This window comes from Ambystoma mexicanum, chromosome 5p, assembly GCF_040938575.1.
Source record: "Ambystoma mexicanum isolate Mex_15411 chromosome 5p, UKY_AmexF1_1, whole genome shotgun sequence".
In the NCBI taxonomy this organism is placed as follows: Eukaryota; Metazoa; Chordata; class Amphibia; order Caudata; family Ambystomatidae; genus Ambystoma; species Ambystoma mexicanum.
In genome coordinates this window covers 195,855,489-195,872,006 of record NC_090930.1, presented here as the reverse complement: position 1 = coordinate 195,872,006, position 16,518 = coordinate 195,855,489, and the positions used below count along the sequence as shown (strand labels likewise).

Sequence of the window (16,518 nt, the reverse complement as noted above, 5' to 3'; positions counted from 1 at the left end):
ACCTTTCAAAAGAATTACAAAACAAAGATAAATATTATACAAAGGTAAAAAGAAAACATAATTAACGAAAAATGAAAAATGTTAAAACAGTTGAATAGTGTGCAACAGAACACCACATCTAGTCGTATTGTTAAGAGTGAACTGTCAGACTGAATAAGCACATAAAACACATAAAACAAAATGAACATGATAACGAATTATCTCTGGCAATACATTCATTGTTTCATACCACAATTATTTATACACGAAATCAAGAGGCCAGCAACTAGATCTCAATAAGTATGACCAAATAATAATGCAATTGTGTTTGTAAATCAAACATCTGAACTTGTCAAGGACAGACTTTCAATAAATTTAACAACTGCAATTTGAATGGGCAAGTACGCAGAATTCAAAATTGTGAGCCAACATGCCTCATTCTAAAAAACCCAGATGCCGGCAATGACGTCCCAAAAACTTAAGTCTATGAGAAGTAAGAGCAGGACACTCAATAATCAGATGCTCCAAAGTCTCAGGTTGGCAACTGTTCCTGCAAAAGCGGCAAAAATTATCACAATCTGATATTATCTTGCGTCTGTAAAGAATGGCTTTGGTGGGCCAAAGGTTAAAACGTAGACGCATGATTGCTGAGCGGATATTGACTGCTGGGGCTTTGACTAGATAGAGAGGAAGTGTTTTCATCTTTTTTGGAGGAAAGCGGAGAGCATTGCCATCACAATAAGTTAGGCACAATTTATTTGTCTTAATCCAGTCAAATTCATACAGCTGTCGCTTTGCCTTATCAGGATTATTAATTAATGTATCAAGAGAAACATCTGCACTACTTAATGCAGAGTATGCAGTAGTCACCCATGAGACAAAGAATTTTTGCGTAGTGTGAAACATGAAATGCAAGTTCTGATAGTAAGGTGCGATCTCTGGATGCTAAGAGACATTTTCTGAAGAGCGCACACAGACGCCAAATGTATAAGGTTTCAAGTGAAATTATGCCCAACTCATATCCGATCCACGAGATGGGGATACAAGCTGGTAATCGTAATATCTTTTTCCAAAATTGGCTTTCCCATTTATGAAAGACAAGTTTAGACTGGCATGTGAGAGTTTCAAGACCATACAATATTGATGGCACTGCTTTCTGATTCCAGTAAGCAAGAGCCGGTATAATAGAAAATTTGCCATATCTGGACATAATCAAACTAGCTTGTGACGAGGCCGTTATCACCTTTTTCAAAACTCCATCTAAATGTGCATTAAAGGACCCCCGCAGTTCAAATATCATACCTAAATAGGTGTATTGAGGGACAATCAGCAGATGTAGCTGATTAATGTTCCACATAAATGGTTTGTTTCTTTTGGTCGGTTGATACAACATTATCTGAGATTTATTGGTATTAATTTTTAAATCATTCTGAATAATATAGGAGTCAAAAGCTGTCAACAATTTCTGCAAGCCAATTTGAGTTTTTGACAACAATACCATATGGTCAGCATACATTAAACTTTGAACGTGATGATTATTAATTTTTGGAGAGTCTGAACCAAGATTTTGAAATGCGAGAGCTATGTCATGAATAAAATAATTAAAAATGGATGACGCCAGAAGACAGCCCTGTTTGAGCCCACGAGCCGTGTGGATAGAGGAAGACAAGGCTCCATCGAGGCTTAGTCGAACATGAATACACGTATCAGAGTGGAGAGCCAAAAGGATTTCAAACAATGTTTGCGGACAGTGGTCACGTTTTAGTTTTGTGAAAAGAAGAGAGCGAGAAATGGAGTCGAAAGCAGAATGTAAATCAATGAACGCCAGAAATAAAGACTGTTTCGACTCTTGGCACTGTGCTTTAATAGAGTTCAGTGCAAAGAGGTTAACCTGGGTACCCATACCCACAATAAAACCAGTCTGGAACGGGTCTCTATATGAATTCTGAAGCGTCCACTTATTAAATTCAATCAGTACAAGTTTAGTGAAAATTTTACTCGGTGAGTCTAAAAGTGCAATTGGACGGTAGTTCTGAGGGGAACACCTTTCACCTTTTTTGAAAATCGGGATGATAATAGAGGATTTCCAGGATAGAGGTATGGTGCATGAATGCAATATATCTTGAAAGATGCAATAAAGTATACGAGCCCATATGTCAGGATTTAATTTCAACATGGCGTTGGAAATGCCATCTGGGCCAACAGCTCGAGAAGGACTAGCTTTTTTGATGATTAATACAATGTCCTCAATTGTAAAAGCCAGGTTCCAATAAAGTGCTCTAACAGAGCGAAAGGAGTCTGGATCAAAATTGGCGTCAGCATATAAATTTGTGAAATACAAAATCCATTGTGATTCATTTACTGCATTTAGTTGTGCTTCAGCATCTCTATTATATGCATGATTGTGTAGAAGATGCCACATTTGGGCCGAGTTTTTATTGGCAAGGGATTTTAACATTATTTCACTGTCATGTTGAAACATCATTGATTTATGTCCCTTGAGCCAGTTTTTGTATTGTGTTTTCAGATTTATGAGCGCTTGCCAGCGATCGCGAGAAGAGGAGTTTTGTATCTGGCGCTTTAGACGCCTAAACTCAGTCTTTCGTTCTTTAACCAACTGATTATAGATATGGGGGTGTTTAGTTTGGAGTTGCGTGGGAGTAGAAATGGTATGCGCAAACGGTGCAAGTATATCAGTGTATTGTACACCCAATGTATGCAAATTCTTTTGAATTAATTTTTCAAATTCATAGAGACGGTGATCTGTCCATTTCAGTCTGGATCTGGCCGAGTTGATGGCAAATCCAAAACTGACTGAAGAAGATTTAGGAGCAAAAGTTTGCCATAAGATGGTCAGGAAGAGTAGCTTATGATCACTGCCAGGATAGGCAGTGATTGAGAGGTCCTGACAGAATTTAAACAATGGTGAATCCACGAAAATGTAATCAATTGTACTTGCACTGTTATTGCGATACCAGGTCGATTGAGGAGGTGAATCACCTTTCAGGGCCCCATTGATCATAATAAAATTACGTTCATTCATGAGTTGAATCCACCGGGAGCTATCTTTTGAGTATAGGTTGTTAGCAATACAATTCATGTTAAGATCCCCCAGTATGATGGTAAAATTGGTGATGTTCGCCATATTAATAATATCCAACAATGAAATAAGACCACAATAAAAGTCATCATCAGAACAAGCAGCAGTATTTCTATACACATTCAACAATGCAAGCGAGGCAGTATTCAGATCAATTTTGACTAGTTGTAGGTGAGCCCCAAAGGAAGCCCATGCGTGTACATGAAGACCAGCCTTTTGGAGAACGGCAACCACAAGCCTGAAGTGGGTCTGCCTTTAGTTCGAATGGCCGGTAGCAGAGTAATTTCATACCCATCCCACACCGGGGGGACTAAAAGCCAAGTCTCTTGTAAGGTGAGAATGTGATAGATTACAGGCATGGATTTAATAGAAACGTGTAAATGATTATGCCCCCTGGTATTCCAACATGCAAGATTCAGAAGATTGCCATTCTGGCACAATGATGGTTAATTCTGAGTGAAGATCCGAGAATCATGCACTGTATTAATGTCACTTCTATCAATTTGTTGTCTTTCATAAATGCGTGGATTTGGAATGGGGACCCTAGATTGGGGCGTGGTGACACTCGGCTCATGTGCCAATAGAAAGCCCATTTCAAACAGTCATTCTCGCTCGCCAAATAGTATTGGCAACAATGGTCGATGGAATCCATAGTCTGATGACAGAATTGGAGGAAGCAGAGATAAATTCGATTTGTGCTATATCAAAGGTAGTAATATCCCTTAGTTCATCAATGTCGCTAAAGATGTTTAAGACACTCCTTCTATTCAAGTTATAAGCAGGGTACGAACCATCTCGACATTTTAAAATGAATGTGCAAGGCGAGAGAGTGGAAGGGGCTTGAGAGGATTGAGGAAGAGGACGCCTTGTTTCAGAATGGTGAGGCTTAGGCAGTCTGAGCTGGTGCGTGTGTTGAGAGTGCAAGTCTTTGAACCCAGACACTTGAGACTCAAGATTGTACTGCTCAAGACTAGAATAATTAGACATATCAGAGGGTTTAGAAATAGGTTGAGGGGGATCTGTCATAGCAGACGTGAGTTGTGACGTGGGTACAGCGGAGAACCTTTCCTCCAGAAATTTGTCAACGGCTTGTTTCAACTCATTCAATGGGTCCTGATTTAAAGCAGACGACACAGCAGCGGGCCGTCTAACACTTGGGGCAAAAGAGACAGTTTTTTTGGGTGGCATATCGATTACAACTCGATCAGCATCTTGCTCTAACGTCTCAAGTGACTCAACCAAATCGTCAAAAGGGGGGTGGGGAGCTATCAGTGCCGGAGTGTCAACAGGCACGGCAGATGCCGTCTCCTTTGTGTGAACAGACGATGGAATACTCGCTTGCAACAGTACAGGGGCAGAGGTAGCTAGGGGTTTTGTGAGGGGGAGACTCTGGGGAAGAACTTTCGGCTCTGCTTCCAAAGACCCACCTATAGCTTTAAAGAAGGCATTCAGAGTGTTTTTGTTGCCTCGACGATGCAGCTGTTTGTTTTTTTCAATACGGCATGTGAATTTTTTGAGATCGTTGTGGTCCTAAACTTGCCGCTAGAGGCTGCCGGCGTTACTGCCACAATGGGATTTGCTGGAGAGGAACCCTCAGAGGTGGGCAATGTGACAAGGGGAGCAGTGGCAGCAAACTGGAGAGGCACCTCAGGGACAGGCACCGAAACAATGTTATTTATGGCAGGCTGAGTAAGAGGCACAGGGATAGGTGTCACAGAGCTAGAAGAAGCGTCAAGAGCACAAATAACATTGTGGAAATGCGGCAAGGAAGATGGAGCATTCGCACTTTTCACATGTGAAACACAAATCGCGGGGGGGCACAGCTGTACCTGTCTGCCTGTCTAGAGTAGTGAGGCTACCACAGGTAATAATTGAGGCCTCACAGCTTTCCAATGGCCTTTCTGATGGTAAAGGTGGAGAGGGGTTCAACTGATCATGGCGACGACTCCAGTGTAGGAGTTCCTCCAGATGTATGCCTCGAGTTGTGATTTTTGTATTCATAATATCAAACATTTTATGCATTCCAAGAATAGAGGCGTTAATGGCCTGCAAAGCTAATTCAACACCAATATTGGAGCCTGTAGCAAGCGTATTGCGGGCAGGCACGACTGCACGAGGCGTAGGAAGGGCAAAGGAAGCAATTGCAGAGTCTATCGGTGTAGTGTAGGTATCTTGAGGAGTGTGGCCGGATTGGGCCACATCACAATGGGATTGTACAGACTGCAAAGTTTCATGGTGGCTAGCATATAGTGAAATACTAGTGCTATCTAGGATTATAGGAGAACCTGGAGTGATAGGCGAGAGGGTTTCATTAGAATAAGTACTAAATTTCCTCTTCACGTTCCGTACTTTCAATGAGGCAAGAATCGTTTTGTCGGAAATGCCCCGAGTACGAGCAGGACTCGTCAGAACAAAGGGTGAGCAGGGGGGCACCACACATGGGACAGTTTGCTGACCCATAGTCGGAATGTGGGACCCCGCAGACCCTTGTGACAAGGAGGGGATAGTCCGGGGGGGACCAACCGACGGGCCCATGGTGGAAGTGGTAGAAGTGGGGCCGACTGGGGTTCTCGGAGAGAGAATAAATGCTGGAAATTTCGTCTGGATTAGTCCAGTGCTAGAACAGCTAGGCTTGGGATGTAAAGCAAGATCTGGCATATTTGATTTCAGTGAGTACGGCACAAAGGACATTCGTTGTAAGACAACACTTAAACTGACCTCGGAGAACTAGATAAGGACTGGGTAGAGGAACACCAGCACTAGGGAGCCAGGCCGTGACCGCAGTAACGCGGTGAAGCGGTAAAGCGGAACTTAGCCGTGAACTTGCTCGTGCGCGCGCGCTGTGCGCGTATGGCTGTCTTTAGTAGGAGGTGAGGGAGTGAAAAACACGCCTTTTCCTGGGCAGGGCTAGCAGGAGGTGTCAATCATCGAGGCTGGTGTAACCAGTAATGCAATCCGCTTCAATGCGAGAGGAAACACTGTGAAACAAAACAAACAAACATATGTCAAGGGATTGCTAAAATGCTGAAAAGCTGAAAACTCCCTCTAGTGGGCTTAATGGTCCAAATCCTCTAGCCAGAGCAATCACCTGGCTAGGCGAGAGGCAGTCCAGTCCAAATGCAAAAGTGCAGAGAAGCAACAGCCACAAAGTCCTCACGAGCGGTAAAGCGGAACTTAGCCGTGAACTTGCTCGTGCGCCAGCCTTTTGGGTGTAGTCCCTTTACTTCTATCCAGCGCTGCTACCAAAAGACATGTTGTAGCCCCCTCAGCGTTATACAAATAAACAAATTACAATTACAGATGTGTTTCCCGATGTATGCATTATACAGGAAAGATACGGGTTTTCCAACTTTTTACTGTATAATCTTCATAAGAAACCTGCAATCAACCGACGTTTGCTGGCTCGTACTAGAAAAGTGCTTAATAGGCATTCTTATTTCAAACATATTTGACCATGTGTAGTTACATAAAAAGCTGGCGTCATGCAAGGTTATCCTAAACATACTTATCGTTTGCAACGGCAATAAAGTGTACTTCTGCCAGTAATCTAAACTTCCAATATTACTTCGCCAAAAAAAAGGGCAACATCAAGCAATTTGTAAATCTGGCGAGGAAAACAAAGTAATACTGGTTTGTGGTGAATTCACACAATGAAAATTATCGTGGTTTCGCCTCTGCTGCCTTGGTCATAACATTGCAATGGTCAAGTTTTACAAAAGCAACAGTAAGTGTGAATCTGTGGCTGCCCAACAGAACCACGTTGGCTGCCAAGTGATTACTGGAAAAGCTCAGACTAACAATAGGCGCCCCCTACCCATCTCGAAGACACTAAATTGACAAGGCGATCGATTTGCTAGTGAAATGATCTGTGAAACGCGCGTAAATTCCCCAGAGTACAATGAAGGCAGTTCATTCACTGACGTGACAATGAAGCTCGACCAGGTGCCCGTGGGAAGGCGGTTTAATAGGTATGCACTGGGAAAGACTAGATTCCGACAAACCAGAGAAAAGGCGTGAAGCGTCGCACATACACCACTGGACCACACCAGAAAAGAGCTTTCTTTCAAGATGAATCGTCCGCCTATAAACAGGAAAACTGAGGAAACTGCCACGATCTAGAACATAAAAAACAAAGCTGGCAGTGAACGTGTTCTTGACGGAAATAAGTACACAAGGAAAAAAGGAGAGCCAATGGGTAAACACGCAAATACTTTATTACAAATAACATTACATGTTCGACAACGAACCTATACAATGTGTCCTCTAGCTCCAATGTATAGCGAACAACCAAAAGACTAGAAAAGGCTCTAAAGTTTCAACGCCAGTTCATTTCTAAGCAGTATTTTATCACAGAAAATAGAGAGAAAAGATGCACATGTATAAAATAAATAACGCCATTTTCGGGCAGGACCCAAAACGGCAATACTCGCTTCCACCCACCACCCCCGCGGGCTCCCTAACTCCCACCCCTCAGGGAAAACGTTATTTCACACAAATCGAAGAAGCAACAATAATATACTGGGCTCTTCCAGGCAGCTACATATGTTCACTTTGGCCTACTTTGGGAATATAAAAGCAACAGGGACGGCCCCACAACCATGAGATATCAATTGATGCCAAGGGAGGTTAAAATAAATAAGGTTATTGACAGACATGCGGATTCGTGGCCAAATGAATTTAATGTGGTGGGGGAAGGGTTCGAAATTGCCGAGTTATTTAGCGTCTGCTCCTAGCCTGGGAGAGCCCGATTAGCTTAACACCAACAGCTACTAGGATCTACATTTGGCTCACAGACAAAACTAGTGACATACCAACATACCTATGAGACATCAACTGTATCTGGAAAGGTGTATAAAGAACCATAATTACCAAATGTTAATGCTTGCATGCCACAAAATTTAGATTTGGGGCACGCTAAATTAGGGTAATAGCTTAAACTAGTTGACGGGTATCGGGCATCACCTACTAGGAAGGGGCCTGCCCCTAGACAACCATGAGCTGGGTTGTCTAGGGGGTAGGCCCCTGCCTAGTAAGTGATGCCGATACCCAGCAACTAGTTTTAGCTATCGTTTACGATAGCTTAAATTTCGACTGCTGCAGGTGTGTAGACAGGTATGGTCACACTGACAAGGGCCACCAAGCCCAAAAGAAGAAAATCTTGCACAAGTGGAATGCCTACTAAAAGAACTTAGAGCATAGGCTAGTTGACAATGTAGCATGAATATGTCAGCTTCTGTGGCACAGGGGCCCAGGGGCCCTACCCCATCAGCTGCAGGCCAACACTGCCTCCTGGGCAACCCATGCCCTTGGTTATGTTATAGGTACTTATATAGCGCACCGTCACCAACGGTGGGAAGGGTTAGTAAGGTTCTTGACACTTCATGTCTGCACTTACCCCTGTACTTGCCACCAACTGGCGGCACTTTACCTATTATTTTTATTTATTTACTACTGTTGAACCTATGTACTGCACTGCCCCTCGCCCCCTCTCCTCTTGCGCAATCTCAATGTCACCTGGCCTAGTAAGATCGTTGTTTCAGTCTTCCATCCGTTCCCCCTCTTGCCTTCAAACGCTTGCGTATAGGCACGTTAACTGCCATATCTTAGCATTACTTTGAAACACGTTACAATATACGGACACGGCTCCAGTTTTACATGCCATGGATAAAGAACGTACATCTGTGGGTGTAAAACAGAACGCATGGGACTGCATTTATAACGCTAACAACCCACCAGCTTCATAGGATTAAATTACATTGAAATCTTGGGGCAGAGAATGGCAGCGCAACAGTGAGTTTCAGCAGACATTGATATTTAAACCCATGACAGTTTATATAAAATGGACTAACGAAGCTTCGTTTTTAAAATCTAGATCGAGTCGAAGCCCTCGGCTCACCCTACCCCAGGCAGCCACTTTTTTTTCCTTTCGTGGGATTTACACTGGCTACTAGCCAGTGTAGTGTTACTTAGGTGGTGGATTTAATTTGTTTCATTCACAGATATAAATTGTGCAAATATGAAATAGCAGTCTGCTGCAATACTGGTTTGACAGCAGCAGGGCACGGGTTGGAAAACAGACAATTTGATAAAAACGTATTATATTGTCCCGTGTTGGGACAATCGAACGCGAGGCCTGCTGACAAGCCAGTGTCACACCACATTGCGCCATTTTGTAGATGCTAGATGCTATTGGTTTTGTCCAATTGATTGCATGACAGTCTAATGGAATGAAACAAAATGTAGAGCACCAACGAAATAGCACAGTGCAATTCGACAATGCTTTGTCACCTGCAGGGTTCGATTGAATCCCCAGTACGAGACAAAAAAAAAAAATAAAAAAAAAGTAACCCGACAACTTTTCATGGTCGTGTGCTGGGAACACTTCAGATCACGCCCATAAGTTAGGCCAAACCCTGTCGTCGCTGCACCCCCTCCATTTCTCACCAAATTTAAAGCACTGCAGTAGTGTGTAAATATTGCCATCTTAACATGTGACTGAACCGCCAGCAGCAAATACGATGCATGAACCACACATAGGTTGCACCATGTAAGCTCCTGCGGGACAGAGAGAGCTAGAGGCCTTAACAGTCAGCATGTAATAACAATGTTAATGCTGACATCAAACTTATCCTTTCACAAGGTAGAAATCACAAATGATAACAAGAGGATCGTAAGGCAGTTAAAAAAAAAAAAAAAAAAAAAAAGACTAAAAAAAAACAAAAAAACATCACGTTGTGTTTCTTGGTAGGAATATTAGATGAAAAACAGCTGCCAAATGTCCCTAGCCGAAAGTAGTATGTACGCGGATGGAAAAACAAACATTGCAATTTATTTTCATAACAGTCATTTTAGTCAGTCTTTTGAAGACGCCCACTGTTTACTTCTGTCAGTGGCCTACCTGAAACAAGGGCATCCCATTAAATGCAGATCCCTAGTGTATGTATGTTTTTGTAAGTCAGTCCAGATCACATTACCAGTTCTAAAGAAGCAGCATGTGTTTTGTTCTGAATTCTTTTTTTTTCTACGTCAGGCACACAATGCCATGTGCATTTCCAAAAGCACGTTGCGTGTATACGTTTTTCTTGGTTGTACTGTACTGGTGCGCGTAGAGGCACTTTGGTAATATTATTTGAAGGTGCGATTTTTTTTCCTTTGATGTTTTCTTTCACTTCCAAAACAGTTTCTCGCGACATGCCCAACTCTGCAAATGAAATGCACTAGTATAAATAATAGAATGTGTGTAAACGCCAGGAATGGAATAGGAACACATCCTTGCCTATGACTAGAGTGAACAGTGCCCCCTGGTTGCTTTGAACAGTTTAGAGGTGTGTAGCTCCCAGCACTTACTATGGGTCATTGGTGAAGCGGGGGCTCCGGGGAGGCTGGTATCCGTATAGGTGACAGTAAAGCACGTCGAAGCAGTAGCAACACATCTCGGCCGACACAATCATCTTGCGGGCCCCAGGGCTGTGGTTGGAGGGAGAGAGGGATGTGCATCCAGCAGCGGGTGACAGGGAGGTGCATCCGCCTAGTCCCCCCAGGCCATTCACCACCCGCCCGCCACCGTTGCCTGCTGCCGCGCCCCCAGCGGGCCCGCCTAGCCCCAGCTCGCCACGGCACTGCCGCTCCCCGCCGTTGCAGTGCGAGGCTCCTCCGGCGCCGGGGCCACCTGCGCTGGAGGGGGGTGAGCTGGATAGCTTTTGCTTCTTCACCCCGCAGCAACCCGCCGCCATCTTGGAACGCTCTCCCCCCACGCTCCGCTTCCGACCCATTCCTGGCTCCACTGGCCCGGACGTCAGCGCGTGCGTGCCTGCGTGCGCGGGATGGCAGACCAGCTGAGAAAAGGGGAGGGGGCGTGCGCGTCTCCGGTAGACGTATCCCGGAATCCGTGTCTGAGGAGCGGCTTCCGAAGGTTGGGAGGGTTTCCAGCTAGAGGAAGAACAGAAGCCAAGGGAGGTGTAGCCATCACGATGCCGAGGAGGATTGGGATATGGGACGGAGTCGAGATCTGGAACGAAGTCTGCACTGTGTACTGTAAAGAGGCGCCTTGAGAAATTGCCTAGCTCTCAATTCACATGCTTTTGGCCGGTGTCACCCGCCTTGTAAAGGGCTGACTCACCCGCCAAGACTCCTGCACGCCCATTCATTCCAATGGGAGTCTCAAACAAAATCGGGTGATTTCACCTGCCTTTGCAACACAAATGGTTGAGAGCTATGGAGAAGAGGCGCATTGACGCTGATGGGATTAACCCTTGAGGTACAGACTGTACCGAAACACTTGGGGTTAAACATATAGATTTACTAAATTCGTAGGTTCACATGGACCGCAGGTAGGTACACGGGGAACAGGTAAGTTACATGTAGGTCAAGTTCTTATGTAGGGAGACATCCACCGGTCCCTCATTAACTCCAGCTCCAGATCCCAACTGACACTTGATAGAATCTCAAGTAGTCTTACATCTCAACATTCCATATTAATAATTAACCTACATACATACACACTCACAGGTCAGAGAGAGTCAAGGAGAGACAGGTGTAGAGCACAACACATCTCCCCCCCTTATATAACAAGGAACAAAACGGAGGAAAGCACAAAGAAACTCCAAAAACCAAACACCGTAATTGTAAAGACTGGAGGGGGTTGTCTGTACTTATGCTCTCTATATGGTAGAGGAGAGGCACAGAAGACCCCAGCCAAGATTCTCTATTATGGTAGCAATGGACGAGCAATCAAGGCCTAGCTTCTCGGGAGGTGATGCGGGCTGCTTCTTAAGTACAGTGTAGTCCCCAAGCCCCCACAAAGGAATGTCCACACACTGTATTACTGAAAACACAGTCTTTATATAATTAATATTCAAAGGTATGTACACGATCACAATAACGCACTTTGTACTCGGAAATCAACAATGATAAATATATACAATTCTAAAGTGGTACCACCAATGTTATCAAGTCTCATTAAAGTGCATCAACTGTACAGTTAAAATGTCACACAGATCAATAACGAGGAAACCAGCAATAGAGAGGAAGGAAAGCAAGATGGTTGAAACAATAGGCAGAGTACTGAGTCAGCTACTTAACTACAGTTCTGTGTGGAGATCCCCCCCCCCCACCTGGGCAACCTGTAAAATAAGATATATAGCACAAGCCCAGTCTGTATATTGTTCAATAGTCTTATTCCCTCCTATAATGTTTTTACCCCCCAATGTACCTGGTGGAGTAGAGTTCTTTGAAGAGGCATCGCCAGATCCTTCTTGAGTGACCCCCTTTAAAGCAGGAGTCACGAGGCGTCGAAGAAGGCGAACTTGGCGTTCGGCGTCGGGGAATCAACAACCGTTCTTGAGTGCCCTCCTTTTAAAGCAGGAGTCAAGGGACGGCGAACTTCCGACGGTGAACAGGGTAGAAGGGCGTCGATGAGGCGGCAGCTTCAATCCGAGCGGTGCTCGTCGGCGACGGGTCATTCGCGTCCTGCAAGGAAGAGCCGTGCGGGGCACCTCGGTGACGATAGTTCTGGACTGCAAAGAGTGTAAAGAACTGTGGCCCAGCAAGGGCGTCGAGTCGTTGAAGTCTTTGTGGTCGTGAGGTGGCGGGAATCCCACCGGCGGATTCTCCTCGGCGCGGTGGTCGTCCTTGACTTTCTCCGGCGGGATAAAGTGGTCGACGGCACGGACAAGGGGGTCCTTCGATGCAAATGTTCTTAGGCAAAGGAGCGGGTCGCTCCGGTCGTCGGCGTCACGGCGTCAAGCGGTCCCCGCATCTGGGCAACACAACTTCGACGGGCCTCCAGCGGTTACACAAACCTGCAAACCCTGTTCGACAGCAATGGACTTCGACAGCGGCGAAGTCCGGGTGCTTTGCTTCGTTCTCCTCAGCGGTCCCGTCTCGGGTCGGCAGCCTTTCGAGGGTCTGACTTCCAGGGAGCTTCGGCAAAGGTTAGCAGTGCTCGATGGTCCCTCGGAGCACGGGAAGAGGGTGCCTTACCAGGTCCTCTCTCGGATCAGTCTTCAACGGATTCGGCAGCTTTCAGATCGGTCGAAGCAAATGCAACAGCAAGTCTTCTTCCAGCTGGGCGTCGAGGATCAGCAGTTCCAGTTACTCTTAAAGTGTAGACACAGCTTCTGAACGCTTCTGAACAATTTCCAGTGGTGAGAGGTCCGCAGATATACTATTGTCTCTCATCCACACTGCAGGGTCACTCTCAGCAGCCAATCATACAGAAGGGCATTCATGCAGTCAGTCAGCCAATCAGGCACACAGTGCATTCAGGCCATCCTCCTCCCTCTCAGACACTCACAACAAGGAATGTGGATTGGAACAAGTACCCAGCCATTCAACAGTACACACTGCATTCAGGCCAGTTTCGGGCAGGGCTGTCTCAGTCTTTGTCTCTCATGCAGAAACCAGACCACCACAACAAGAAGTGCATATTGGTCACACACTCCGTTCACCCAGGTCCCACCCACAGGCGGTACCCACAACATACAGTCACTGGGAAGGCTCCAGCTAGTCTGGCTGGGCCTTCACAATAACACCATATATGGCACTTCCACCCAACAGTCAGTCAGGGGGAAGGGACAGAGTCAGGGCTTCCCAGGACTTTGGGAAAACAAGGTAACGGGCAATAGAAAGCAAGAGGCCACAGGAGCCATCTTGTTTCCTATCAGGAATCAACTGATTCCAATGGCAGGGCCTGGGTATCCCAAAATGGAGGACACCCAGAGCACCTGTCAAATTCAGCATGGAGCTGCCACCAGCCCATACCCTGCTCTGTGGGCCACCCACAGGTGCCCAAAAACATACACTAGGGGCACAGGGTTGTAACTCCTCCCATGGGTGCCCTAAGGGTATCCCATGGGTCTGTACACCAAATCAAAAGAGAGAGCTGTACCGCCAGGAGTCCCACATGAATTCCTGCGCGGAAAATATGACAGAACACACGATAAAAAGGCAGTAAAGGACAAGGATACGGAGGCCCTGTCCCTCCAATGCATTTCCAGCATCACAGTCGCTCCCCCCCAGACTGAGGTGGAGGGTGTCTAATCTCCCACGGGATAGACACCCTCATCCAGACGGTCAACATACCTTCTGGAAAGGCCCTCTGCATTATCGTGACTCTTCCCTGGTCTGTGCTCTATGGTGAAATCTAGCCCTTGCAGGCTAATGGACCACCTGAGCAGTTTCGGATTTTCACCCTTCATTTGCATAAGCCACTTCAGGGGCTTATGATCTGTTTGGTCCTTGAAGGTAGACCCCGTAAGGTAGGGCCTAAAACGCCTAAGGCTCCAAACTATACTGAAACATTCCTTCTCAACAGTAGCCCACCTAAGTTCTCTACCCCTGAGTTGTCTACTGATGAAGATGATAGGATGTTCCCTCCCTTTGTCATCTAACTGGGACAAGACTGCTCCAATTCCGGTGTCGCAGGCATCCGTCTGGACGATAAAGGGTCGGCTGTAGTCGGGCGCACACAACACAGGTGCCTTACACATACTTTCTTTCAAGCCATCAAAGGCCCTCTGACAGTCTTCCATCCAATTAACCTTCCTACGTTGTTTGGGGGAAGTCAGCGGTCAGTGGTGCAGCTATGGTTCCATAGTCCGCCATGAAATTGCGATAATACCCAGTGAGGCCCAAAAAGGCTCTCACCTGGGTTTGAGTAGTGGGAGTCTCCCAGTCCTGTACATCCTGTACCTTACTGGGGAGAGGTTGGATTTGACCCCCTCCTACCTCATGACCAAGATATGTGACTTTCCGCTGAGCTATCTGGCACTTGGTGGCCTTGATAGTGAGGTTATCCCTTTTCAAGGCCTGCAACACCTTATCCAGATGTGTCAAATGCTCTTCCCAAGTGGAACTGTAGACGTCAATGTCGTCTAAATAAGCCACACAAAAGGCTTCCAGCCCACTGAGAGCATGATTGACCAATCTCTGGAAGGTGGCGGGGGCATTCTTCAACCCAAAAGGCATGACCATGAACTGGTAGAGTCCCTCTGGTGTTGAGAACGCCGTCTTTTCCTTGGCATGGTCCGTCAGAGCTATTTGCCAATAGCCTGAGGTGAGGTCAAAGGTGCTCACAAATTTGGCAGCACCTATGGTGTCCACGAGCTCATCAGCCCTGGTCAATGGGTGCGCGTCAGTTTTGGTGACGGCATTGACTCCTCGGTAGTCCACACAGAACCTCCAATCCCTGGTACCTGCCTGGGAACTTGCCTTGGGGACAAGGACCACGGGACTGGACCAAGGACTGGTTGAGGGTTCAATAACACCCAGATCCAATATCTTGGCGACCTTGGCCTGGAAGTGGTTCTTAACAGTGTCTGACATATGGTAGCTCCTGCTTTTGACAGGCACGCTGTCACCAGTGTCAATCGCGTGCTTATACCACGGTGTAAGGCCTGGCGTCAGCGAAAACAGAGAGGCATACTGCTGGAGAAAAGTCCGGCAGGCCCTCTGCTGCTCTGTTGTCAAATCTGGAGAGAGATGCACTCCCTCCACTGAGCCATCCTGAGGGTTGCTATGCAGCAAATCATCCTCTTCTTGCTCTGAAGCTAGCAAGAGACATGAGACTTCCGCTCGCCTGTGGAAAGGCTTGAGCCGATTAACATGGAATACCTGAGGAGCTACCCTTGGGATTCCCATGTCAACCAGATAATTGACCTCGCCCATCTTGGAGATTATCCTGAAGGGTCCAGTCCATTTATCTGCCAATGCCCGAGCCTTGGTAGGCTCCATCACGAGGACCTCCTGTCCCGGAGTCCAATCCGCTTGTGATGCTTTAAGGTCATGCCAGTATTTGTTCAATTCCTGGCTGACCTTGAGATTCGCTGTTGCCTGACCCATCATCTGTGTCATCCTCCCTCTGAGGCCTAACACATAGTCCCCCACTTGCTTGGCGGGACCTGGAGGAGTGGCTTCCAAACCTTCTCTGATCAAGGTAAGGGGCCCCTCACGGGATGTCCAAAGAGTAACTCAAAGGGGCTGCAACCAACACCCTCTTGAGGTACCTCTCTGTAAGCAAACAGCAGGCATGGCAGGAGGAGATCCCATTTCCTCCTTAGGGGCTCTTCCAAAGCACCTAGCATGCCCTTGAGAGTTTTATTAAATCTCTCAACCAGACCATTGGTCTGGGGGTGATACGAGGTGGAGATCTTGTAGGTTACCCTGCACGCTTTCCACATGGTTTTCATGTAACTAGACATGAAGTTGGATCCTCTGTCAGAGACAACCTCCTTAGGGAATCCAACACGGGTGAAAATGCCCAGGAGAGCCCTGGCAACAACCTTGGCCGTTACAGTCCGAAGGGGTATAGCCTCAGGGTACCTGGTGGCATGATCTACCAAAACTAGGATGAACCGATGTCCACCTGAAGTGGGAGTGGGCAGGGGACCGACAATGTCGATGCCCACCCTCTCAAATGGTGTGCAAACCACTGGCAATGG

At 46.4% G+C, this 16,518-nt stretch overlaps 1 protein-coding gene across 1 annotated transcript in view; it reads right to left on the bottom strand.

Moving 5' to 3' along the window:
* Positions 1-10,886, bottom strand: part of AMMECR1 (AMMECR nuclear protein 1) — a 935,552-nt gene extending 924,666 nt beyond the window's left edge. Inside the window, exon 1 of the mRNA XM_069612614.1 lies at positions 10,427-10,886. Within this exon, the coding sequence (XP_069468715.1) occupies positions 10,427-10,851 (425 nt within the window). The 5' untranslated portion in view covers positions 10,852-10,886. The remainder of the gene's footprint in view (positions 1-10,426) is intronic.
* Positions 10,887-16,518: the final 5,632 nt, after the last annotated feature.